Source organism: Rhizoctonia solani, chromosome 1 (genome assembly GCF_016906535.1).
Source record: "Rhizoctonia solani chromosome 1, complete sequence".
NCBI classification, from domain to species: domain Eukaryota; kingdom Fungi; phylum Basidiomycota; class Agaricomycetes; order Cantharellales; family Ceratobasidiaceae; genus Rhizoctonia; species Rhizoctonia solani.
The window spans coordinates 401056-426339 of NC_057370.1; the positions used below are offsets into that span (position 1 = coordinate 401056).

The window sequence follows — 25284 nt, forward strand, 5'->3', positions numbered from 1 at the left end:
AAGGAGGTTATAACATTGCCCCCCCTTAAAGGCTCTTGGCGGAGTCACGAGCCTTTTTGAGTCTAGCTTGGTTGAAGCGTTTGATCTCTTCTCGGCTGTGTTCCAATAGCTCTTCCGGTTCCCATGAATTGTCTTCTGGACCGTAACCCTTCCATTTGATCAGATAGAACCATTTTCCCCGTTGACGCTTGGAGTCGATGATCTGTTCTACTTCATATTCCTCTTCCCCTTCTATTGTTTCAGGGGGGGGACGGCTTGGGAATGGCTGACTTGGGGATTTGTGCGCCTTTGATAGTAGCCCTACATAGAATACATCGTGGATTTTCAAGGTTTCCGGGAGTTCCAGACGGTACGCATGGCTGGATACCTTCTCTGTAACCTTGAATGGTCCTAGCCGTTTGGGGTTTAGCTTGTTGGAGTTTGTCCTGAGTTCTATGTTCTTTCCATCTAGCCAGACCCTTTCGCCTACGGAGTATTCCGGTAACGTCCCTGTTGTCCTGGTCATGCGTTCTTTTGTCAATCTAAGTGCTGCCTCTGCTTCCTTCCATTCTCGGGCCAAGGTGTTGGCTACTTGGTCTGCTTCTGGGACATCTGCGGGGACGTTGGATGGGTTCATAACAGGGTTTTGTCCGTATACCAACTCAAAGGGGGTTTTCCCAGTGGCAGAATGTCTTGCGTTGTTGTAGGCATATTCTGCTAATGGTAACCATGAGGCCCAGTCCGAGTGGTCTGCCGCAACGTATGACCTTAGGTAGAACTCAATGAACTGGTTCACTCTCTCTGTTTGTCCGTCTGACTCCGGGTGGTAGGCTGACGAGAAGGATGGTTTGACTCCAAGACGTTGGTAGAGTGCCCTGAGGAATTTTCCTGTGAACATAGTTCCTCTGTCTGATATTGTTCTGACCGGCAGCCCATGGAGTTTCCACACTTGTGAGATGAATAAATCCGCTAGACCCTTGGAGGTAACCTTCTTGGTAGTTGGGATAAAATGCCCAAATTTGGAGAAGGAGTCAATGACTACCAAAATTGCGTCGTGACCGTTTGATTTTGGGAATCCGGTGATAAAGTCATAGGAAATGGTGTGGAACGGATAGGGGGGAACTTCCAGAGGTTTGAGGGTGATGACCGGGGCATGGGCTCGGCGGTTGGCCTGGCATGTGGGGCAACATTCTACCCATTCTTTGGCGGATGATTTCATGCCTGGCCACCAGTAATTGCGACTTAGGAGTTCAAGGGTTCTCTGTTGACCTGGATGACCGGCTAGTGGGGAGTCATGGAATTCCCTGAGTAATCGCTCCTTCAGGACTTCTGAATCTGGGACCACAAGTTTCCCTCGATACCATAGTAGTTCTTCTTCCCAGTTGTAATCCCTGTAAGCTTTCCGAATGGAGGGGGGTGCGTTGTCCGCGTCTTCTGTTAGGAACTGGATGATGGGTTCCAGGGATGGATCCTCCCTGAGTCTGGAACGAATTTCCGTGACAATTTCAACTTCTTCCTCAGAGGTATTGGCAAAGACTTCTTCTGGCAACATGACCTCCGGCTCTGGGGGCATGTCTACGTAATCTGATCTCCTGGACAACGCATCTGGTTTCCCTGATTGCTTTCCTGGGCGATAGTGGATTTCAAAGTTAAAATTGCTCAAGAATACGCGCCATCGGGCATGCCTTTGGTTAAATGTTCGAGCCTGCATCCAATACTCCAGATTTCTATGATCTGTGAAGACTTGTACCGGTTTTTCCGTTGCTTCCAAGAATATCCTCCATTCTTCCAGTGCCTTAATGATAGCCAGGAGTTCCTTATCGTGGGTGTCGTAATTGGCTTCTGCTCCTGAAAATGACTTGGACATATAAGCGATGGGATGTAACCGGTTGTCTGGACCTCGTTGGCTGAGTATGGCCCCCATTGCTACCCCTGATGCGTCCGTTTCAAGGTAATAGGGTAGTGCTGGGTTGGAATGAATCAAGACCGGGGATTTGGTAACCAGAGACTTCAATTCCTGGAATGCTGACTCCTCCAGGTTGCCCCATGACCAGAGGGTTTCCTTCCTTGTGAGGTTATGGAGCGGGCGTGCAACCGAACTAAAGTTGGGGATGAACCGTCGGAGGTAATTGACAAACCCTAGGAAAGCCTGGACTTGCTTGACTGTTTTGGGTTGGGGCCAGGACGTCACTGCCTCAATTTTCTTTTGGTCCATGGAAAAACCGGCAGGTGATATGACAATGCCAAGATAGTCAACCGTGGTCACGTGGAAGTGGCATTTTGACAGTTTACAGAACAGTTGGTTCTTCATAAGACGGGACAGGACTTCTCTGACGTGGATCGGATGGTCTTCTGGCTTTTCTGAGAAGATGAGAATGTTGTCTAGGTAAATCACCACCGTTACGTCAATTAGGTCCCTGAACAAATCATTCATAAAGTGTTGGAATGCTGCAGGGGCGTTCGTGAGGCCAAAAGGCATAACCAGGTATTCGAATAATCCATATTTGGTGCGGAAGGCTGTCTTCCATTCATCACCCTCCTTGATTCGGACGTTATTGTATCCCCAACGTAGATCCAGTTTTGTGAAGATTTTGGCATGCCTGAGTTTGGCCATGAGGTCGTCTTGTCTTGGCAAGGGGTACACGTTCTTTTGGGTGACGTCATTCAGCTTTTGGTAGTCCACAACCAGTTGTAGGGAGCCATCTGCCTTCTTTACAAACATTACCGGGGCGCCTGCTGATGAAGTACTGGGGCGAATCTTGCCTGTGGCTAGTTCTTCATCAATATGTTGCTTTAGTGCCTTAGATTCCGCATCGGTCATGCCGTAGATTGGGCCTGGCGTGAGCTTGGCATCAGGAGTGAGGTCAATTGAGATGTCGTACTCCCTATGTGGAGGGAGGACCTTAAACTCCTCTTCGCCAAATACTCTAGCAAATTCGTGATACTGAGAGGGGAGGTCTGCTAGAGGGTCTGGGTCTGCTTCTTCTTCCGAGGCAATCTGAACTTGCTCTGGGAACGTGATTAGACCCTGTTGCCAGTCTATGAGCGGGGATTCTGCAGTGAGCCATGTCATGCCTAGTATAGCCGAGGTGTTGCCAATGGGGCAAACAAGGAAAGGGATGGAGTGGGTATGGCCATTGGCCAAGACCGCAAGTTGAACCTGGTGCCATATGCGACCAGTCTGAGATATTGTACCATCTAACATCCTCACTACTCGTGGGTTTTTGAGTAGGGTTTTTGGGATTTTGAGTTTTTCTACGAGAGCGGGGAATATAAAATTGGAGGTAGCGCCGGAGTCTATAAGGGTTTTGACGGGTTCTGCCTGGGAGTTTTGGATGTGTAGATCAATGAATAACAGTGGTTTTTTATTAGAATTGAGTCCGACAGAAACAAATTCTACGCAAGTATCTACAATGTCCTTTTTTGGAGTCGGGGGCTTGGCAGCAGTCCTCGACTTCAGTCTTTTCCCGAACCCTCTTCTTCTGCCACCTTGGCAACCTCTTTGATCGTAGCTTTCCAGCCGTTGGGGCACTGTTTGATTCCATGTCCCTTTTGTCCGCATTTAACGCATAACCCTGCTGCGCGGCGGCGGTCTTGTTCCTCCGGGGTGACATAATTAGGGTCCTTGGATAGGCGGACCCTGGTGGTGGTTGTGGAGGTGGCCACGGTGGCCGGGGACTTGGCTGGTGCCTTTTTAGGGCAATTCTCCTCATTTTTGCGGCAGATATTGTCAATTTTGATTGCCGCCGCAAAGATGGCTTCGAGCTTGTCAGGGATGCTATCTTTGGTAGATAGCAGTTCCTTGACCTTCCAGTGGAGGCCCCGCGTGAACTGCGCGATATAGGCCTCCTCGTTCCAGTCTAGTTCCGCCATGAGGTTGCAGAACTCCGTGACATACTCGGAGGTAGTGGTGGATTGGGAGAGAACCGCAATTTTTCTGGTGGCTGCCCGTTTGGCGTTGGGGTTGGCAAAGGCCTCCTTGAATTTGGCTGTTAGAGCCTGGATGGTGGTTGGCGGGTTACCCTCGCCCTTGATGATGGCCCCTATGAGGGGAAGTGCCCAATCCGCTGCTTTGTCTGTCATGTGGTAAAGGATCCATACCACCATCTGCTCTTCTTCGTCAAACTGGTCCCTGTGAAGGGCAACCCAGAGCATCATTCGATCCAGCCATTGGGTGGCCTTGCGGCCCCTGGTGTCTCCCTTGTATGGGTCGGGGAGGTCCATCTTGGGTCTCTTTACGCTGGACCCAGCATCGAAGGGGGTGAGGGACCCAAGGTGCCTTCTAGGCGTTCCTTGAGGCTCCTTTTTGGGGCGCCTTGGCTCTTTGTCTTCCTCGGAATCAAATCCTGTTCCTCTTGTTGGCCTGAATGGGGCCTTGAGCCCAGGCCTAACCGTGCCTGGAGTGTGGGCTTCTCCCCTGTGTGGGTAGGGGGAGTGACAGGCCCAGTCGATGGGCCAGGCTTGGTTTGGGGGACTCCTTGATCCTTATCCCCGAGAAGGTCCGCTGTTTCCTTGCATATGGCCCTAAGCTCAGTGATTTGTTGGCTTTGGGCGCGGATTTGGTCCTGCAGGGACCCGACTGTGGCTGTGAGGGCTGTGATAGCCTCGAGGAGAGCGGCAGGGGACGGCTCTGGTTCCATCCTGGGCAGGTCTCGCGGAGCGGGAGATGTGCTGCGAGAGGCCGGTTGGGAGTGGGATGGAATGGAACGTCGAGAGGAGCGAGAGGAAGGCCGGGAGTAAGGGTGTGGGACTCCAGAGCGAGTGGAGGGAATAATGAAACGGCGTGGGGGGAATGGGTGCCTGATACAGGACTTATGAGCGGTTTTTGCGCAAGATGTTGTTTGCTAACTCCTTGCGTCAAGCACCTAGCGTTGGACAATCCCTACAGCAAATCAGCAGATCTGGCGATTGTGATATGTGCGGGTTTTTTGCAAGCGGGTGTTTCAGCTGTCTAGGAGCGCTACTTGCAGAGTTCCGGCGAAACTCGTGGTATACGGGCGATCAGAGCCTGTCAGCCTTATAGCAATTTGGTACTATGTGGGACCGACGCTAGTTTGATTATTAATAGCAAAAGGCGAGTCCGTTCACGTGATTTCCCTCGTGCTAGTACTGGAGGTCCTCTTGTTGTTGATCAAAGCCTACAGCAAGTCGATTTTACAATGTTGTGACCCAACTGTAAGGTTGGTCACACGCTAGTGGGCGGGCGCTTGTGGCCGTACTACTACAGACACTGCTTATGTAACTACTTGACTAGGCTATACTACTTACCGCTTAAGGCGGTCTACTGCTTCTATACTAATGCAAGGGGGCCTTAGGCCTGGGAGGTGTGATGAGTAAGATAGAGGGGTTACTACTGGTGACTAAGGGGGCCGGCTACTTAGCTGGCTGGATATCCTCCTCAATGAATCTGAGACGAGGTAAAATCGACTTGGGGTCTCCAAGCAATTCTCCGGCTGTATATATAGACAAAACTACTAACTACATGTGGTCTGTGCGTGTGTGAATAGAAGCCTACATGTGAAAAGAGAAGCGTGCTGCGGACTGCGCAGAAGCGTGGATTTCTCCTGAGTGCCCTTGGCACGGCATCTCGGCACGGCATCTCGGCATAATAAGCGCCGAGATCACGTGATCGAAAAACAAAAGATATAGAGTCCGTAAAAAATAGTAAAAATAATAGAAAAATCCGGCGATTCCAATGGTATATGTAAGGAGGTTATAACAGTCTTTGCGTCAAATGCAGTCAAAGGGGTCACGGGATCAAACAGTGCCCCAACGGCTGGAAAGCCACCGTCAAAGAGGCCGCCAAGATTGGGGAAGTCAAATTGGAAAAAGAGTAAGGCCAAGAGCTACTGTCAAGCCCTTGGTCTTGAATATAGAAACACCTGTATCTGTCTCTGAGTTTGTAAACATTGCTATGGACTCAAATAAAAAACCACTCCTCTTTTTAGACATGATACTGCGTGACTATCCAACAGACCCCATCAAAACCCTTATCAACTCTGGTGCTACCTCCAATTTTATATCACCTTCTTTAGTAGAAAAATTAAAAATTCCAAAAACCCAGCTTGAAAATCCACAAGTTGTGAGAATGCTAGATGGTACAATATCCCAAACTGGTTGCATATGGCACCAGGTTCAACTTGCAGTTTTGGCCAACGGCCACTGACACACAATCCCTTTCCTAGTCTGCCCAATAGGCAGCACCTTGGCTATACTTGGTATGACATGGCTTACAAACAAATCCCCTTTGATCAATTGGCAACAGGGTTTAATCACTTTCCCTGAACAAGTTCAGATTGCCTCCAAAGAAGAAGCCAATTCAGACCCCCTTGCAAACCTCCCCACACAATACCACAAATTTGCAAAAGTGTTTGGGGAAGAGGAGTTCAAAGTACTTCCTCCGCATAGGGAATACAACATTGCTATTGATCTTGTCCCAGATGCCAAACTTACCCCTGGACCAATATGGCATGACCAACGCAAAATCCAAAGCGCTCAAGCAACATATTGACAAGGAGCTAGCCACGGGCAAAATCCGCCCCAGCACCTCATCCGCTGGCACCCCGGTCATGTTTGTCAAAAAGGTGGATGGATCATTAAGACTAGTTGTGGATTATAGGAAGCTGAATGACGTCACCCACAAGAACGTCTATCCTCTTCCCAGGCAGGATGACCTTATGGCCAAATTACAGAATGCCAAGCTGTTCACAAAGCTGGATTTGCAATGGGGCTACAACAATGTGCGCATCAAGGAAGGCAATGAATGGAAAACCGCCTTTAGGACCAAATACGGCCTTTTTGAGTACTTAGTCATGCCTTTTGGTCTTACCAATGCCCCGGCGGCTTTTCAACACTTCATGAACAACCTATTCCAGGATTTAATTGACGTCACAGTGGTAATTTACTTGGATGATATCTTAATTTTCTCAGAAGACCCCAAGAAACACCCAGAACATGTGAGGGAAGTCCTCTTGCGGCTAATGAAAAATCAGCTGTTCTGCAAATTATCTGAGTGCCACTTCCACCTCACTACAGTCAATTATCTTGGCATTGTCATATCCCCAGCAGGCTTCTCTATGGATCAGAAGAAGACCAAGGTGGTCACATCATGGCCCCAACCCAAAACGGTCAAACAGGTCCAGGCCTTTTTGGGTTTTGTCAATTACCTTTGGCAATTCATCCCCAATTTCAGTTCAGTAGCACGTCCCCTCCACAACCTCACCAAGAAGGAAACCCTATGGTTGTGGGGCACGCCAGAAGAACAAGCATTCCAGGAACTCAAGGCATTGGTAACTAAGGCACCAGTCCTCATCCACTCCAACCCAGATCTCCCCTATTACCTTGAAACAGATGCATCAGGGGTAGCAATGGGGGCCATACTCAGTCAAAGAGGATCAGATAACCGGTTACATCCAATTGCCTACATGTCCAAATCCTTCTCAGGCGCCAAGGCAAATTATGATACCCACAACAAGGAACTCCTAGCCATCATCAAGGCCCTGGAGGAATGGCAAATATTCTTAGAAGCAACAGACAAACCAATCCAGGTTTTCACAGATCACAGAAATCTGGAATATTGGATGCAAGCCAGAACCTTCAACCAGAGACACGCCAGATGGCGCATCTTCCTGAGCAATTTCAATTTCAAAATCCATTATTGCCCAGGAAAGCAATCAGGGAAACCAGATGCCTTGTCAAGAAGAGCGGACTATGTAGAAGCTACCCAGGAACCGGAAGTCATGTTACCAGCCAAGGTATTTGCCAACACATCAGAAGCAGAACTTGAGATAGTCACAGATATCCAAGCCAAGCTCAGGGAGGATCCATCACTTGAGTCCATCATCAAATTCCTCACAGAAGACACAGAAGACGCCCCCATGTCAATCCAAAAAGCCTATAAAGACTACAACTGGGAGTGTTATGGATATGACATTTCTTCTTTAATCTGTACTTATTTTATTAATTTCACTAGTAATCCTACAGTAAACAAATGAGATAAAGATGCGAACTAAGGTTTTCAAGGTCCCTCTATCCAATAGTGACCTTTACAAAACCTACAAAGCTCAGGAATACCCTTAATATGCAATGCCTTTTGCATATATGCTGTTTTCTCACTCATTTAAATATATATAAATTCAGCTGAGTAGATAAACAGTAACAAGTAATATTTCTCTTGTTTGTAGTATTTATTATTCAAGATTCTATCTTGTGGCTACACACAGAAATATTCAGGGTCCCCCCTGTTGCATAGACAAGTGCTCCGGCGCTTAATCAGCCCTTAAGCGCCAACGCACTAAATGCGCCTTTTCTCCATCACCCGGGCATCCCACACTGCCAAATCGCTTGCGCTTAGGTGCGCCTGTTTGTGCGCTCCAGAACGCTGGGTCAAACTCCCAAAACGGACAACATTTGGCAGAGTTATGCCCCATTTACTGTAAGTACCCAATGCAGAGGTACCCTACCTTTGGGACTGTTTACTCCAAGGATGAAACACTTAGCCTTGGGACATCTAAGGACCCACACAGGTAAATACTGCCTTGGGGCAAACATTGCCTTGGGGCAAATATTAGGAACTGTTGTTTGTTTACTATGTACCAAAGTATTGGCTCCCTCAAGTGTTTCAGTTGCCACATGTACCTCCTGTACCCCCTCTTGGTATCAATCATGTATATACTTGTTTGTGCACCTTCTCAGGGTATAAAAGGACCCTGTTAAGACGCTTCTAATGCATCCATTTATCCACTCTTATATATTGACATATACACACAAGCCTTTAACAGCTTATCTGCGCATTTACTTTAGTGATTGACTCACTGTAAATAGCATAGGAGGTTATTTGGCGCACTAAGACCATAGGCCAGTCCCAACAGACACAGGGTAACCTATTAGTGTACTTACTGCAACCCTGTGCCCCTTGACTGTCACAGTAGTTGAGTTCAACATTGAGTATAGTGCAACAATACTGTAAGGATTGTTGTGATTGAGTGAAAGTGTTTCAATCTGCCATACCCCCTATCTTGTAGATAGCTTTATCTACAATATCTCATAAATCCTAGATATATTTTAGGTAAACCCCATAAGTCTTAAGTCTTACTTAAGCATATATAAGTCCTATACTCATTAGGCAAATCCTATAAATCCTGTACATTAGTCAGGTAACCCTCTTACTTAAGGTACTATCCCAGAGACCTTAAGTATACATACCCTTAGTCACTTAGGCTTAAGTAACATTAGTCTAAGGTACTATACATAACCAACCACCTGCACTTGATAGTTGGTAGACTATTTGTTAGGAGTTGTTATTCCTGATCACCTAGCCTATATTGTGCATATATTCTGTGCATATATTCTGATTCATTATACTAGTTCTTAGTTATTCCCATATACATTTTGTATATAGTAATTCTTTCTTACTCCTGTACTTACACAACTCTTAACAGCACTCACCAGTAGTATCCTGGACACCACACCTCCAGGCCTAAGGCCCCCACCATTGTCTCTATGTCGTACACCACAGTAATGTGGGTACACGCTAGTGGAGGCGGGCACTTGAGGCCGTACTACTACAAGCTTATGTAATCAAACTAACTAACTAAGGCTATCCTACTACCGCTTAAGGCGGTCTACTGGTTCTATACTACTGCGGGGGGGCCTTAGGCCTGGGAGGTGTGGTGAGTAAAGTAGAGGGGTTACTACTGATGACTAAGGGGGCCGGCTACTTAGCTGGCTGGGTGTCCTCCTCAATGAGTATGAGACGAGGTAAAATCAACTTGGTGGTTCCAAGCGATTTCCCTGCTGTATATATAGAGAGAGGCACACTATTTACATGGTCTGTGCGCGTGTGAAAAGAAGTACGTATAACAAATGAGAATTGTGCTGTGGGCTGCGCGGAAGCGTGGATTTCTCCTAAGCGCCCTTGGCACGGCATCTCGGCGCGGCATCTCGGCATAATAAGCGCCGAGATCACGTGACTGAAAAACAACAGATATTGGGTCCGTAAAAAATAGTAAAAATATTAGAAAAAAGAGGCAATTCCAATGGTATATGTAAGGGGGTTGTAACACTCTAGATAGTGTACTCCTGCCTTAAGCAGTTCTCAGTAGCTAGCCTAGTTAGATTAGTCAGCAGTGATTTGTAGCAGTATGGCTGTAAGCACCCAACCACTAGCGTGTAACCCACCTTACAGTGCAGTTACAACATTGTAAAATCAATTTCTTGTAGGCTTGATCCACACCAAGAGGACTCCCTGTACTAGCACTAGGGAAATCACATGATAGGGGCCGCCTTGGGGATATAATAATCAAAAATCCACCACCCCCACATAGTACCAATTTGCTATACGGCAGACAAGCTCTGATTGCCTGTGTACCATGTGTTTTGCTGGAACACAGTAGTTAGCAACATTAGTCAGCTGAAACACCTGCTTGTAGAAAACCTGCTTATATCACAATTGCCAGATCTGCTGATTTGTTGTAGGGACTATCCAACAATAGGTGCTTGACACAAAGGTTTAGCGCCCACTGTCCTAGACATCCTTAAGGGTGTTGAGGCAGTTGGCACTTGTAGCTGTATGTAACTAAGTAAGAACTGCATAAGGTGGTGGAGGTACTACCTACAACAACTAACTATCTAAGTACAACAACCAAGGCTGTAAGGGCAGTGGCAATCTAAGTATCTATGATGAGGAAGTTGCTTCAGGCAACAAGTGCTGGTAGGACTTAGTAGTTACTGGCCTTAAGGGCCTTGTATAGTGTGGAGATGCAACAGGAGGCAATCAACCTGGGTGTTACCATGGTTGGCTGGCCTCCTTATATCTTACAGAGAGTACTAATTACAAATACAGTGTGTGTGGGAAAGGAAGCAGTCCATATCAAATAAGAACCCCATTCTGCAGTTGGCCTTACTCATGCATACATGTCACTGATGTGTCATAGTGATGTCATCAAGTGGAGGTGGCTATGTAGCTGAGTAAGTGCAGGTGGGGATGTGGCTTAGCACTAAGCATATGATATAAGCGCCAAAATCACGTGATTAAGAAACTAGTCCAATTGCCTTGGTTTAAATTTGAGAAAATGGGAATAAATTCCCTGGTATTGAGTGTGTATGGCCAACCTGGAAAGCTTGTATTTCCCAGCAAGCATGAATCATCCTCTGAATCCACATTTTTAGCCCCCCCCCCCAAAAAAAAAAAACCTGGCCCTATGTTTGACTTGGGATTTTTGGTGGATATAGTCATTTCTCACACATTCAACTAATAAGTGCCCACATATAATTGTATTGTATTGATGATACCGCTGCAGCATACGATAAAGTCTACCTCACGACATCACCACCCAAACCAGCTTCGTACTCGTAGGTTCTAGCCTACTAGTTGACTTTTCCGAGGCCAGCGTTGGACGTAACATAAGATGGAACCTGGGCAGGATCCATGATCGAGGCAGTCTTTACCGTCGACTAGCAGTAAACAGATTAGCATAATTCGCATGATGAACTCGTGGTGTAACTCACCGCAGTGAAAGAGCTCAGAATGCCGCTGTTGGCCGTATTGGTGAGGCTACCCGACCCGCCCGCCCTTGAAGCGCTAATTTAGTAGTAAGAAGTGGAATTTGAGTGAGGATCCACTCACAATGTGTTTGACACGCAGTTTCGGCCCAGAGAGCCAGAGCATTGGGAGTTCATGGACGAGGATGTGGGTGCGAATGCAGCTCCCTTTGTGCTTCCGGTGGACGGTGTCTTGACCTGCATATCAACCAGAGCTTAGTTCAAGCCTCGCCACTATGAAAAATACTAAATACCTTGTTGAAGTAGTTGCCCTCAATCAAGATCTTGGATCCGGTATCGGCATCGATTGCATGGCCAGTGATGTCGTTGAAGTAGCTTAGTTATCACTTATCTTAGCACCAATCGACTGACACATGAGGAGCAAAACCTACTTGTTGTACATGTGCAAGGTCACTGTCCCATGAAAGATGGTCAACATGCAACGTCATATCTTTATACACATGGACTTGATACTTACGAGTGTATCCGTTAGTACCTCCAATATGGGGCCCACGGCCACTATGAACATTGACTCAGTACGCTTATCGATTGGATTCTGATGCTATCATACTTACGCGGTGAAATACATGCTAGACGCGACTATGTTAATATTCATCTTTCGCCAGTATTTGAGGTACTTACTAGTTACGAGCAAAAGTGATTTGGTCTCCATTGCCAGCGAACAATAGAGCCCAGTAATGATGTTCTAATGAAACGCGGAAAGCTCTTAGCGGCCGGTAGATACATGTGATAGACGTAACTTACGATCACATCCAGTTCTGTATTTGAGGAGGGATCAAAAAGTGTCAAACGACCTTGTGTTCTCAGCTCATAGTATGAGTACTTACGACCAGGTACTGTATTAGTTAGATGTCAGCCTTAAGCTACAGCCGTATTGGAAAATGCTACTCACGATTGACCATCAAAGTAGTTGTTAGAGATAGTGACTTGCTTTGCGGCACCGAAGCCCTACATAATGGAAGTAAGTCCATCAATCATGCGATAGTAGAGCTGACGTGTAGCTTACGGTAGCGATAAACTGGCGACCAACGTTCTTGAACTAGAAATCGCCATTATAAATGTTTGTGAATCAGGACAAGAAGAGTATGAGGGATGAAGGAACGTACGTAGTTGTGGTCGACCTAGATGTGAAATTATTGATCAGCCTCAATTTTAATCCAACTTGGAGGCTGAAGGTGCTCACCCAGACTTTGCTAGAGTTATCAATGTATAGGGCATCACCTCCCCAAACGTATTGGGGATTGAGGTCCGAGATACGAATGTTTTGGATGATCACGTTGCTAACATTGCTCAGCGTCAAGCCCTTCCCTTTGCTAAAAAAGGAAAGTCAAGTAAGAGGGCTGATAAATCGAGGCAAAAGGATACACTTGCATCCATCCAGAGGTGCCTTTCCCAACAATCGTCTTGTTAGACTTCACTTTGATACCAGAGGTACCAGCCTTCTTGTAGGTAGCAGTAGTCTATCGGAGCGATGTAAACGCATGGGCGCAAGGATGATGAGATATGTACTCACCGAAGCACTCGATCCACATCCACTTCCTGTGTCGAGAATGAGCTGAGGGTTTGGCGAGCAAGTCCACGACTTGCACATTTTCCCACTGATATTCCCCTGCAATTAATTTCGATGAGTTAAATACCTACATTTGTATATGTAGTTAAGTGATCTGATAGAGCTTACCTCAGTATCGGTAAAGTCATACGTGCGATCCAACAGAATATTCCGGGTGACGTTATCCTCTAGCCTATAGCCACATGATGTCAGGTCATATCGTGTGCTAGTCTAAATGTAACTTACCAGCTCTTAAGTTGAGCAGCAGACGTAGGGATGGCCTGGGCAGCGCTGTTGCCTCCGGTGGTACCAGTCGCGTACCCGAAGGGGCTACCAACAGCCGCGACATTCTTCGCGGCAAGGAGGGCAATCGCCAAGGAGGTGAGGGAGATCATACTGAGTGAAAAAGATATGCAACCTGGTGGATTGAGTAAATGTGAAGAGAGAGATATGAAGAGGTGACACTCTCTTGCGGATGTTATATATTCTTTGTGCTGTACGTATCGCAAAATGTTGCATTGCTGACCCGGTGCGAGATCGGGCACACTTTCCCTAGTTTCTTTTTTTCGCCTAGCACATGGTCCAGATATGGTCATGCAATTAGAACACTGGAGCACATGGTTCCTCGTGTGTACATCGAGGAGAAGAAGTTTCTGATTTTGAAGATGAAACAGGAAGTCAGGTGGGCCAGGGGATGCATCTGATTGGCTGCCCGTGATCAACCATACTTGCTTCAAACCTGCGTGACAGATTTCCAAATAAAGTGAATATGTGAATTTGAACTCAAGCTATGATACCCCGTGGTATGGTGAGACGAAAGCGCCATTGACGTCCAAGCAGAAAAGGATTTCGTTACCAGAATAACATGAACAATGTGTGTGACTGCCGGAGTTGGTGGCATTTATAGACATACCGCCTTCATCCCAGTATGGTATCCTTGTGCTAGCAAAGACATGCTCTCTCCAATGACAATTCAGATAACTCACTAGAAATTGTAATCAGTTTGAAAAGCCTCAGTCTGTTATTGATCTACAACAACGCGCGTGCGTGTCGGGCCACTATTCGAGCATGGCTTGGCACCGGTTGAGAAGCGTCCACGAACTCTCGTTTATCGAATCGGAAATTTGATTAGTCCGTTTCCACGCTCGGAAGTTATCCGGAGCGCCAAGTCCAAGCTCTTAATCAAAACGCACCTGGCAACCTGCTTAATTGGATTCGGAGAAAAACATGTCTCGTTGATGAAATGAGGGCCAGAACTTCCTTATTCTTCCTAATTGATAAACTGCGTTGGATTCATCCGTCATGTCGTAAAATTGGAAGAATGCCAAGCTGCGCATCCTATACAGATTGTCCTTTCTGGCTGAGATTTTAAGGAGATTTTAAGGCTTCGTAGAGGGATTGTTGAATTTGGGGCTCGACTCGAGCGTGACAAATATATGCACCTCTTTCTGGGAGAAACGTGTGTGATGGTGCACTTGCACTCTCTCAGGCCATGACTACCCCTGTTCAGACCTCGGAGAGCTTTTTCGCGGAGTATCTAAAAGGGTTACTTACCCCGGGCTTGAGACGAAATTGACTTTATGAAAAGGTAATTTGGAAACCGACCCGACGATCATATTGGTTTGCAACACCACATCGAGACTGGCAACCGCCCCCCTAATTTTACTATTCCAGTGATTTGTAACATGCAAACAATTGATGAAGAAGTTTCTCAGATTGCTACCTGAGTATCAGAACGCAGAAACCTATCCGAACTCGTTATAATGCATTCAACAGGTCTTAAGAGTACTAAGTACTAGTCGTTCCGTGCTGACTTGATGAAATTACGACACCTACTGAGGGCCTCCACGGTCCCGTTTGCTTTGATATTATAATGCAGGTACTTGGATTTCCTACTTAGAAGTCGGTGGAGATGGCATGTCACATTCTACGAGACATAGTTCAGATAATTATGCCGTAGAGATACGCGCACCTTCAGTTAAGGAGTATATTGAATGATCACGTTATGGTCTTTTGAAAAATAGGGGTGTAGAAAATGTGCATATAAAAAGATGAATTAAATTCCACATGGTCTTCAATGTGCACTGTTCCTTACGTAGGGCTATTTGCTTGAGTTTCTGGAAATGCAGGAGCCCAGGGTCGGGCGGAGATTTGCATGTACATCCCTGGGGACACTTATGCATACATACCATCACACCCCCTTTTTGTATACTGTAGGCTCGCACTATTCGTGCGCCTTTATCTATCCCTCCTACTACAGAGATACCTCACCCTTAGGGAGGGCGTTTGCCCCGGCCTTGCTTTATTCTATGCAATATCTATGCATTCTCTCATTGTAATTGTCTACAGTCTACGAACACACAGGGTCTGTGGATCGGAGCCCGCAGAGACGCAAGAACCCAGACTTATGTGTGGGTCGCGTAGGGCCCCAAGTACTTAGTAACATGATCATCACTCGAGCTCATTCAACTAGACTTCCACAGTGCATTCGACACCTCATCGCGCTTTTGTTTCCCTCTTTTCCCACCCGCCTTCCCACCCGCTCGCTTCTACTCCCGTCTCGTGAGCCGTCATCCCCCCTAGAGCTTTCTCATCGTCCCTCCTCCACGCCCGACTATCGTCGGGCTTGGCCACCCACCCGCGAGTTCTGCTCGCGTCTCGGTGCCCCAGCTCTCGTCCGCGCACTCAGTGCCGGATACTCTACCCATGCTGGTATTTGACGATGGTCTTGTGCACACATATGTACATATCTACTTCTATGCTTATCTTACATCGATAAAAAACGCGAAGCCACCAGAGCCTAAGTTTCTTCCACAACACTTGTCGCGTCGGTGCACGAGCTCCACCCACATTATACAGACTCAAGACACACTTGGCCTTGGACCGGTACAGTGAGAGAGAGAGGGGGGGATAGATATGATACGATAAGTAGGAAACGACCTGGACCAGTGGACGAAGAGGAATGGGGGCCAGAGAGGCGGAACGCCGAACCGGGGTGCCACCGGGGCCGCGCCACCGAGCGAGCTGGGTGGGCGCCCAAACCAGGTCGAATACTAGTAGAAGGGGTGGGAGGGCGGGACTCACAGAAAAAGTGGAAAACGAGTGAATGATGCTGCGAGTGACGGCGCGCTCGCAGGATGTGGTATGGATAGAAAAAGGGACAAGAGGCGCAAGCGCCGAGTTATGGAATTAAACATGGATGGTAAACACAATACATGGGCGGATAGTGCCGAACTAAGTCCCTGGCCTGGGCGGCCCAGTATAAGTTTTGCGGCCTCCGTGGGCTCCGGTGAAAAACTCCACTTATTGGATCAAAACCACACGAAGGCATTGGCGCCGGTCGATTAACCATTTATTAGATATGTGCTAGCACGACCGAAGGAGACTTGATGTAAAAATGCATATAACACAGCACTATAATTACACGTTTCCCGCTACAAAAAATAATTCTCCATATGCATTGATGCTCTTGGTTCAAAAAATGGGGTGTTACAATACTGCAGATGGTATATCGCCGCACGACCTATCGGACAAGTCGACCGTCGCTGGCGGGTCATCATATTCCACCATCCACCCATCCCATCGATCCATTCCCCTTGTCGAACGCACCCACTTCACAGTTGGCGCTATCGACATTATTTCCTGCCGTGCCTCTGCATCATTTCCCTTCAGTCTCCCTCGGAACTCGGGCTTGTGCAATTTAAGCATTTGTAGTCGGAACAGGCCAGCCAACTTCTTGAACTCGTTTACGTCTATCACACACTTTCTCATATATAGCCGACTCAGCTGTCCTAGCCCCTCATAGTTCTCGACTTCAGAGATTGGAGCCTCTAGTATCTGCAGATATTCCAACCCAAGCGTACGTATGTTCCCGGGCGACTTGGTCATCAACTCATCAACTGAAAGACGCTGGTCGAATAACGATCGACCAAGGATATACAAACTGGTTACATTCGTCCGCTCCAGAAATGCCGCAACCGTTGTACAGTACAGCGGCGCATTGAACTCTTGCTGCATCTGGAACGTGAACTGTAGTGGCTTTGTTCCGGGCGCGAGTAACGGAAGAACTACGTCGTATACATCGCGTGACATTTCGTCTAAGCTCAGTTCTTCCAGCTCGTTGAGAGGAACAGGTGCTAATCCGTTGATTTCGTCTTTGCCAATCACGATAATGTTAATGTGCAGTACGCGAAGCGCAGGAGAAGCTAGAAGCATGTCCCTAAGTTTGTCGACATGAATGTGGGGCTTACGACCGCGCTTTGATCGAGTGAACAAAAGGTGGAGTTTGACAAGGCCATGGTAGGCTGGACTGGACCAAGGAAAGAAATTGTTACTCAGGCGCAACGATGTGATGGGACGTAAGATTGAGTCTAGCAGCTGTTGCGATACACCGCATGACTCGGCTGTAGGAAGCTCCCAGTCGTCTGTTCCCTCGATACCAATTCCCTGTTGTGTGCGCCTACAGTGATTTGTAACACATAAACAATGCAGAATTCCGGGCGTGGCTTTTGAAATCGTAGTCTGGATTAGAGAAGTGAAGAAAGCAGTGTCGTCAGAGTAGTCATCTATCAATAACTCTCTTAGCCAAGGGGAAGTGAAATTAAAAAAGTCTTTCAGCTCATTGATATTTGGCAGGAAGGTGGTCTCATAATGGTACAAGGCCAAACATAGTGAAATTTTTTGGTTTTGTGCCTGAGGAACAAACGCAGAAGCACAATCCAAGAAGGTTTGGGGGTGATCAACCAAGGGTCAAAATGTTGAGAGATGACCACATAGCAAGAGTTGAGAGTACAATTTGACGCCATAGAGTGCAAACATGCAATAGGTTCTTGGGACATCCTAGCCTCATGATATTTCTAATGCTGCAATCCCAGATTGCAGGCAAGTTGGCCTGTCTACAACACCCACACACTACACAAGAACTGCTCATAAGTCCTGATACAGGCATTTATTCCCCCAAGCCAACACTCCAAAAATGGTTAGGCCTGGATGACAAGGCCTGGGAGACCCCTTCCAACCTATCAGAATCACAATTGGTTACAACTCAGAGAAAGAAGAAGAACCAAGGCAAGAAATCAAGAAGGAGCCTTGCAGAGCATTGTTATGGATATGACATTTCTTCCATAATCTGTACTTATTTTATTAATTACATAAGTAATACTACAGTAAATAAAATGAGATAAAGATGCAAACTAGGGTTTTCAAGGTCCCTCTATCCAATCACAACCTTTGCAGAACCTATAAGTCTCAGGAATACCCTCAATATGCAATATCTTTTGCATATATGCTGTTTTCTCACTCATATAAATATATATAAGTTCAGCTGAGTAGATAAACAGTAACAAGTTATATTTCTCCTGTTTGTAGTATTTCTTATTCAAGATTCTATCTTGTGGCTACACACAGAAATATTCAGGGTCCCCCCTGTTGCATAGGCAAGTGCTCTGGCGCTTAATCAGCCCTTAAGCGCCAACGCACTAAATGCGCATTTTCTCTATCACCCGGGCATCTCACACTGCCAAATTACTTGCGCTTAGGTGCGCCTGTTTGTGCGCTCCAGAACGCTGGTTTAAACTCCCAAAACGGACAACATTTGGCAGAGTTATGCCCTATTTACTGTAAGTACCCAGTACAGTGGTATCCTACCTTTGGGACTGTTTACTCCAAGGATGAAACACTTAGCCTTGGGACATCCAAGCACCCACACAGGTAAATACTGCCTTGGGGCAAACATTGCCTTGGGGCAAATATTAGGGTCTGTTGTTTGTTTGCTATATACCAAAGTATTGGCTCTCCTAAGTGTTTCAGTTGCCACATGTACCTCCTGTACCCCCCTCTTGGTATCAATCATGTATATACTTGTTTGTGCACCTTCTCAGGGTATAAATGGACCCTGTGAAGACGCTTCTAATGCATCCATTTATCCACTCTTATATATTGACATATACACACAAGCCTTTAACAGCTTATCTGTGCATTTACTTTAGTGATTGACTCACTGTAAATAGCATAGGAGGTTATTTGGCACACTAAGACCATAGGCCAGTCCCAACAGACACAGGGTAACCTATTAGTGTACTTACTGCAACCCTGTGCCCCTTGACTGTCACAGTAGTTGAGTTCAACATTGAGTATAGTGCAACAATACTGTAAGGATTGTTGTGATTGAGTGAAAGTGTTTCAATCTGCCATACCCCCTATATTGTAGATAGCTTTATCTATAATATCTCTTAAATCCTAGATATATTTTAGGTAAACCCCATAAGTCTTAAGTCTTACTTAAGCATATATAAGTCCTATACTCATTAGGCAAATCCTATAAATCCTGTACATTAGTCAGGTAACCCTCTTACTTAAGGTACTATCCCAGAGACCTTAAGTATACATACCCTTAGTCACTTAGGCTTAAGTAACATTAGTCTAAGGTACTATACATAACCAACCACCTGCACTTGATAGTTGGTAGACTATTTGTTAGGAGTTGTTATTCCTGATCACCTAGCCTATTTGTGCATATATTCTGTGCATATATTCTGATTCATTATACTAGTTCTTAGTTATTCCCATATACATTTTGTATATAGTAATTCTTTCTTACTCCTGTACTTACACAACTCTTAACAGTGTCCCAACAAGCCAAAAGAATAGCAAAATGGAAGCAGTGGGACAACAAGGCATTCTTTCAAATCACCCTCAATATGGAGGATGGTGTCATGAACAATATGTTGACACAACATTGGCAAACAAAGCCTGGATGCAGATTGTTGAGCACTGGGAAGGCAAGGGCATGCAATTGCTGTCCTTCCTATACCAACAATTAATGAGCACAAAAATCAAGGAAGAAGAGGACCTTACCACTGGGTTCAATTTGATAAAATCAACAGTCTCAAAAATCAAGACACTTGGAGAGTCCATCAGCAATTTCCTACTTGCTCAGATAATCATGAATGCGCTCCCACTGTCCTATGCAATCATCAGCACTGTCATCCAGACATCTATGCAGCAGGCAGCCATCACATCCAATGCCATATGCAAAGCTGCATTACAAGAGGAAGAACATCAGCAAAAAGGTGGAGGGATTACTGCAATGTTTGTGCAATCATTGAAGGGCAAATCTATGACAAAAAGGTCAGCAAGGAACAACCCAAAAGGGAAGAAAAGGACCTAGGTCCTCCTTGTGCCAACTGTTCAAAGCCTGGTCAGACCAAGCAGGAATGCTGGGCAAAAGGTGGTGGAGCCAAAGGCACTGGTCCCCAGCAGAGACAGCAGAACTCAAAGCAGTTGAAAGACAAGTTCAACAAGTCCCAAGCCAACTGTCATAAACAGAGGAAAATAGAACTAGCCAGAATTGAACCAGCTTGACCACTAAGCCATAGAGCCCTATTATTCCTCTGCTGACAACCCATGATTACACCTGCTACCCCCCAAATTTGGGCTTGGGCCAGCATGCAACCACTTGTACTGGTCATGTGACTGTGTCCAGGACACCAACACATCAAAAGGCAACTCTGCTAAGGTTGCTGTAATGGATAAATTAGGCAATTCCTCTGTAGGCCCCAAAATATATGCACTCACTGTATTAGACAAATTGTCACATAATGAGGACACCTGGCTACTTGATTTGGGTGCATCAAGACACATGACACCAAATTGGCATTGGTTCTACACCTACCAGACACTAACACCACCAATCCAAATTTGAGTGGGCAATGGGAACTTGATCCCTGCAATTGGTGTTGGCTGAGTTCATGTAATGTTATGCAACTGTCATGGCATTGAAACTCCTGTGTTCATGAAGTCCATGCTGCACGTACCCAAATTAAATGCAAACTTAATGTTGGTCAAAGAACTCACCCAAGGAGGCACCAATGTGCTCTTCTGTAAATCATTTGGTGCAATTCTTGTAGGCAACCAAGGCAATGGGCCTGAAATAGGCTTTGCTAAAGAAATATCTGGTCAGCTATACAAAGTTAAATGCATTGTAAAACATACCAAGGTCAACACATACATGGCTATTGTCAAGTCCAAAAGCATTAACAACAGGGACAATATTGATGCAGGCAAATTTGTTTCATATGCTGCTGGGAAAATTGCACATGCAGACCTTGAGACCTGGCACAGACAATTGGGTCATGTCAGCTACAAGTACATTCTTGACATGTTTTGGAACAGCTCAGTACGCAGAATGGACACTGTAGGAAAGCACTCACCTCCACAATCTCCATGAAAACCTTGCCTCAAAGGCAAGCATGCATGTGCACCATCTGTTCCATCACAATCCACCTTGTCTGCAGTCCTTCAACTTATGCATAGCAATCTCCATGGCCCAGCTGCAGTCCAAGGGATTGGCAGGATTCAATTCTTTGCAATAACAATTGACAATAAGTTGTGCAAAATTTTTGTGCACCTACTAAAGTCAAAGGACAAATACCCAGCCCAATTTAAAGAACTCAAAGCATCAGTTGAAAACCTTACAGGCAATAAAATCAAAGTTTTGCGCACCAATGGAGGAGGCAAATACACCTCAAATACCTTTGAAGACTGGCTATGCAGCAAGGGAATTGAACACCAAAAGACCAAGGCAAACTTGTCAAAAAGTAATGCCATAGCCAAGCATGCAATAAGGATGTTGAACAACTCCAAACAATGTATGCACACTGATGTGACTTACTGGACAAATTCTGGGGCTACACCATACTCTACACAGCATACATATCAAATGTTACCCCAAAGACCCCCCTAAATGGTTGAACGCCCAAAGAGGTATTTTCAGGCCAAACTCCCAATGTAGCTTGACTTTGTATTTTTGGCTACACAGCATGGGCAAGAATACCCAATAATAAGTGTACTAAGCTACAACATTGGTCAATGAAATGCACGTACCTGGGCTTTGCACCAAATCAAAAGGTGCATTTACTTGTTCAACAAGAAACTGGAAAGATCCTAACCTCCCAAGACATTGTATTTGACAAAGGAATTGGAAATTGTCATTGGGTAATACTAGAAACCTACAAGGACAACTCTAGCACCAAAAACAAACCAAAATCCAATGCTCACAACTCTAACACCAAAAACAAACCAAAGCCCAAAACTGTCCTAGACATTTGTTAGGACATCAAGGGGATGGTGCTTGTGGCCAGGGGGTACAAGGGAGAATAAGTTGCTTAAGGCAACAGCAAACCTATCTATGGCAACAAGCAGCTATCCTACAACAACAAGACTGCTTAAGGCAGTGACAAGCTATCTAAGTACAGCAACAAGACCGCTCAGGGCAGGGTAGAGCTATCTAAGTAGTTGACTAAGTAATTACTGGGCAGTAAGGCCATTGTACACTGAGTGGATGCAACAAGAGGTAATCAACCTGGGTGTTACCATGGTTGGTTGGCCTCCTCATATATTACAGAGGTGGACTAATTACAAATGTATAATATGCAAAACCATATCCAATAGGAAACCCGCTCTGCAGTTGGCCTTACTCATGCATATGTGTTATTGATATGTCATGATGTTGTCATAGGTGGAGGTGGCTATGTATGCTGATTAAGTGCGGATGGGGACATGGTTTGGCGCTTAGCGTATGATATAAGCGCTGCAGTCACGTGATTGAAAATGTAGTCTGTTTGTCTTTGTTTAAATTTGAGAAAATCGGAATAAATTCCGTGGTATTGATTGTGTCTACAACAAAAACTCATGATTCAAATGCCAAAACCAAACCAATGGAAAATCCACCACCAGCAGAGCTGGTAACATTTTGATGCTTGACTCAACCCTCAAAACCTCCTCAACAGTATGGGGCAAATGTGGGTGCTGAAGACGCATGGTTAATGCATATAAATGCAATGGTAGAGGCATTTAACACTGCTCTAGCTGCTCCCCCAACAACCTTTGCCAAGGCAATGTCCTGTGTAGATGCTCAAATGTGGATGGGCGCTATGAACAAGGAGTACAACTTGATTACTGTTGCAATATTGTGTATTTGGCATCTACTCTGCATGTACTGTACAGGACTGGAAGAGATCTTCCAAAGACTTCTCCCCTGTGTACTTAAAAATTTTGTCTTACTTAGAATACATTTTTGCCCCTCTGCGTTGACTACTTTGTGTGTCTTTCAACAATTACTAAGCACAGTGTGGGAAGACAAGTTGAGCAACCTATTGGAAGAAATGTGGTTGAATGCAAATGGGTTTTTGGGTACAAGATAGGTCCAAACGGCAAAATCCTACGGTATAAAGTCAGACTGGTCACAAAAGGATTCTCTCAGCGTCCAGGTATTGATTTTGAAGATACGTCCTCACCCGTTGCAAATTCCGACTCCACGCGTGCACTCCTGGCCAAAGGTACAAGCAAAAATTACAACATAATTCAGCTCAATATCAAGACTGCCTTCTTACATGGCAAGATCAAGGAGGAGATATACATGGAGCAGCCCAAAGGCTTTGAGGACAATCCAGTAAAATACGTTTGGCGGCTCGAGAAGGCATTATACGGCCTCAAACAAGCGGCGCGAGCATTTTATTCTCGACTACGCAAAGTTCTCGAACAGATTGGGTTTACCCGATGCAACTCCAACCACGCCGTTTTTCATAGGCAAAATAAAAATAACATTGCATTTATTGTAGCTCACGTAGACGACATGCTATTAATCGGCAAACCTTGTACCTTTCTCGAGGAAATCAAGTCCGAAATGGCAAAAGTTTTTGAACTTGTCAATCTAGGAGAGCCAAAGATGTTTGCCGGAGTGTCGATTCGTCGAGATTGCAATGCCAGAACCCTCAAAATATTGCAAGAACGATACATCGAGGAAGTCCTAAAAAGATTCGATATGAACGATTGTAAGCCAAGCAACACGCCTATGGCCGAATCGCCGAATCTACCAAAACTCAACTCACCAACTGTCGACCAAGCCCTATACCAGCGCGGCATTGGTTTGCTGATGTATGCTATGGTACAAACACGGCCTGACATCGCATATGCAACCGGCCTGTTGGCCCAGCACTCCGCAAACCCAGGGCACGAGCACTGGAACGCATTCAGGCGTACTCTGCGGTATTTAAAGGGCACAAAGGACCTTGGTATAGTTTACAAGAAGTTGAAAGGATCAGAACTCACCGGTTACATTGATGCCGATTACGCAGGCGATCCAAACACCAGTCAATCGACGACCGGATGGACTTTCATGATAGGCGGGGCGAGTATTGCATGGTCATCGAGAAAACAGCCGACAATCTCACTATCGAGTACGGAGGCCGAATACGTTGCTGCCGCAAGCGCTACACGCAAGCTAATTTGGCTTCGCCAATTCTTATCAGAACTCGATTTACTCCCCGAAGGGCCGACAACTTTACTTACCAATAATCAATCGAGTATGGCTCTTGCAAAGAATCCGATCAATCACCAGTGCACAAAGCATATCCGAATTAAACACCATTTTATTCGTGAGATGATTGAATTGAAGGAAGTCGACTTACAATACATCCCGACCAACAAGCAGGTGGCCGATATACTTACTAAGCCACTTGGACGAACCAAGCTCCCCGGCTTTGTCACTGATATGGGCATGTCTTAGTTTTCCTTTCGTCTCCGTTATCCTGAGTGGGCGTGTTGAAATATCAGTCTCACGGAACCGTACATGTAATCCTTACGCATATATTTACTTACGTTTGGATGTACGAGTATAAATGTGTTCTTTATCAATTCTCGTGTACCTCAGTTCACTACCATATAGTAGAGCTGAGGTACGTATCATATCTCTCTATTCTGTCCATGTATGCTTATAATCCTGTCGATACAAAATCGTCTAGGTACAGTATATATACGAGTTCACTACCATATAGTAGAGCTGAGATACAAAATCATCTAGCTCTACGTGTCTTTCAACACAAACGTTCACGCCATCCATTGTTGTCTAGAACCGGATGCCCTTATCTGTGAGCTTTTTTCCCTTTTAGTTCAAGCTATATTTTACTACTTACTTGATTATGTTCATCTCATTTCAGCATTTATACCTTTGTCCACTGGGGTCAAACGCCACCTTCCTTGGCGTGTACCGACTGAACACCCCCCCCCCATTATTTGTCTTACTATTCCACTATCCAAATGTCGGTCATTCTAACATCCTACTAACGGGTACATCAGTCACAACCAGCTGCCCAGATAGTACTGATGGGGCAACCGGTGGTTGTTTACCACCTCGG

At 45.8% G+C, this 25284-nt stretch overlaps 7 protein-coding genes across 7 annotated transcripts; 4 read left to right on the forward strand and 3 right to left on the reverse strand.

Annotated features, from left to right (window-relative positions):
• Positions 1-25: 25 nt before the first annotated feature.
• Positions 26-4619, reverse strand: RhiXN_03619 (Retrotransposable element Tf2 protein; the record flags this gene model as incomplete). The annotated part of the gene is made up of 3 exons (XM_043323436.1): positions 26-3415; positions 3469-4342; positions 4372-4619. The coding sequence occupies 3 exons, from the start codon at positions 4617-4619 to the stop codon at positions 26-28; spliced, it is 4512 nt and encodes a 1503-aa protein (XP_043175855.1).
• Positions 4620-5929: 1310 nt separating this feature from the next.
• Positions 5930-7973, forward strand: RhiXN_03620 (Retrotransposable element Tf2 protein; the record flags this gene model as incomplete). Its single annotated transcript, XM_043323437.1, has 3 exons — positions 5930-6095; positions 6177-6370; positions 6420-7973. The coding sequence occupies 3 exons, from the start codon at positions 5930-5932 to the stop codon at positions 7971-7973; spliced, it is 1914 nt and encodes a 637-aa protein (XP_043175856.1).
• A 3373-nt stretch (positions 7974-11346) lies between these two features.
• RhiXN_03621 (pectate lyase) lies at positions 11347-13485 on the reverse strand (the record flags this gene model as incomplete). Its single annotated transcript, XM_043323438.1, has 18 exons — positions 11347-11433; positions 11488-11551; positions 11606-11718; positions 11775-11856; positions 11913-11934; positions 11999-12039; positions 12096-12110; positions 12163-12226; positions 12286-12299; positions 12369-12377; positions 12434-12489; positions 12548-12580; positions 12648-12662; positions 12725-12854; positions 12907-13001; positions 13055-13150; positions 13220-13283; positions 13337-13485. 18 exons carry the CDS (start codon positions 13483-13485, stop codon positions 11347-11349), a joined length of 1149 nt encoding a protein of 382 aa, XP_043175857.1.
• A 3094-nt stretch (positions 13486-16579) lies between these two features.
• Positions 16580-17895, reverse strand: RhiXN_03622 (uncharacterized protein; the record flags this gene model as incomplete). The annotated part of the gene is made up of 2 exons (XM_043323439.1): positions 16580-17655; positions 17796-17895. 2 exons carry the CDS (start codon positions 17893-17895, stop codon positions 16580-16582), a joined length of 1176 nt encoding a protein of 391 aa, XP_043175858.1.
• A 1847-nt stretch (positions 17896-19742) lies between these two features.
• RhiXN_03623 (Retrovirus-related Pol polyprotein from transposon TNT 1-94) lies at positions 19743-20452 on the forward strand (the record flags this gene model as incomplete). Its single annotated transcript, XM_043323440.1, has 2 exons — positions 19743-20179; positions 20224-20452. The coding sequence occupies 2 exons, from the start codon at positions 19743-19745 to the stop codon at positions 20450-20452; spliced, it is 666 nt and encodes a 221-aa protein (XP_043175859.1).
• A 391-nt stretch (positions 20453-20843) lies between these two features.
• On the forward strand, positions 20844-21317 carry RhiXN_03624 (Retrovirus-related Pol polyprotein from transposon TNT 1-94; the record flags this gene model as incomplete). The annotated part of the gene is made up of 1 exon (XM_043323441.1): positions 20844-21317. One exon carries the CDS (start codon positions 20844-20846, stop codon positions 21315-21317), a length of 474 nt encoding a protein of 157 aa, XP_043175860.1.
• Positions 21318-22929: 1612 nt separating this feature from the next.
• Positions 22930-24656, forward strand: RhiXN_03625 (Gag-Pol polyprotein/retrotransposon; the record flags this gene model as incomplete). Its single annotated transcript, XM_043323442.1, has 3 exons — positions 22930-23049; positions 23096-23130; positions 23219-24656. 3 exons carry the CDS (start codon positions 22930-22932, stop codon positions 24654-24656), a joined length of 1593 nt encoding a protein of 530 aa, XP_043175861.1.
• Between the last annotated feature and the right edge of the window lie 628 nt (positions 24657-25284).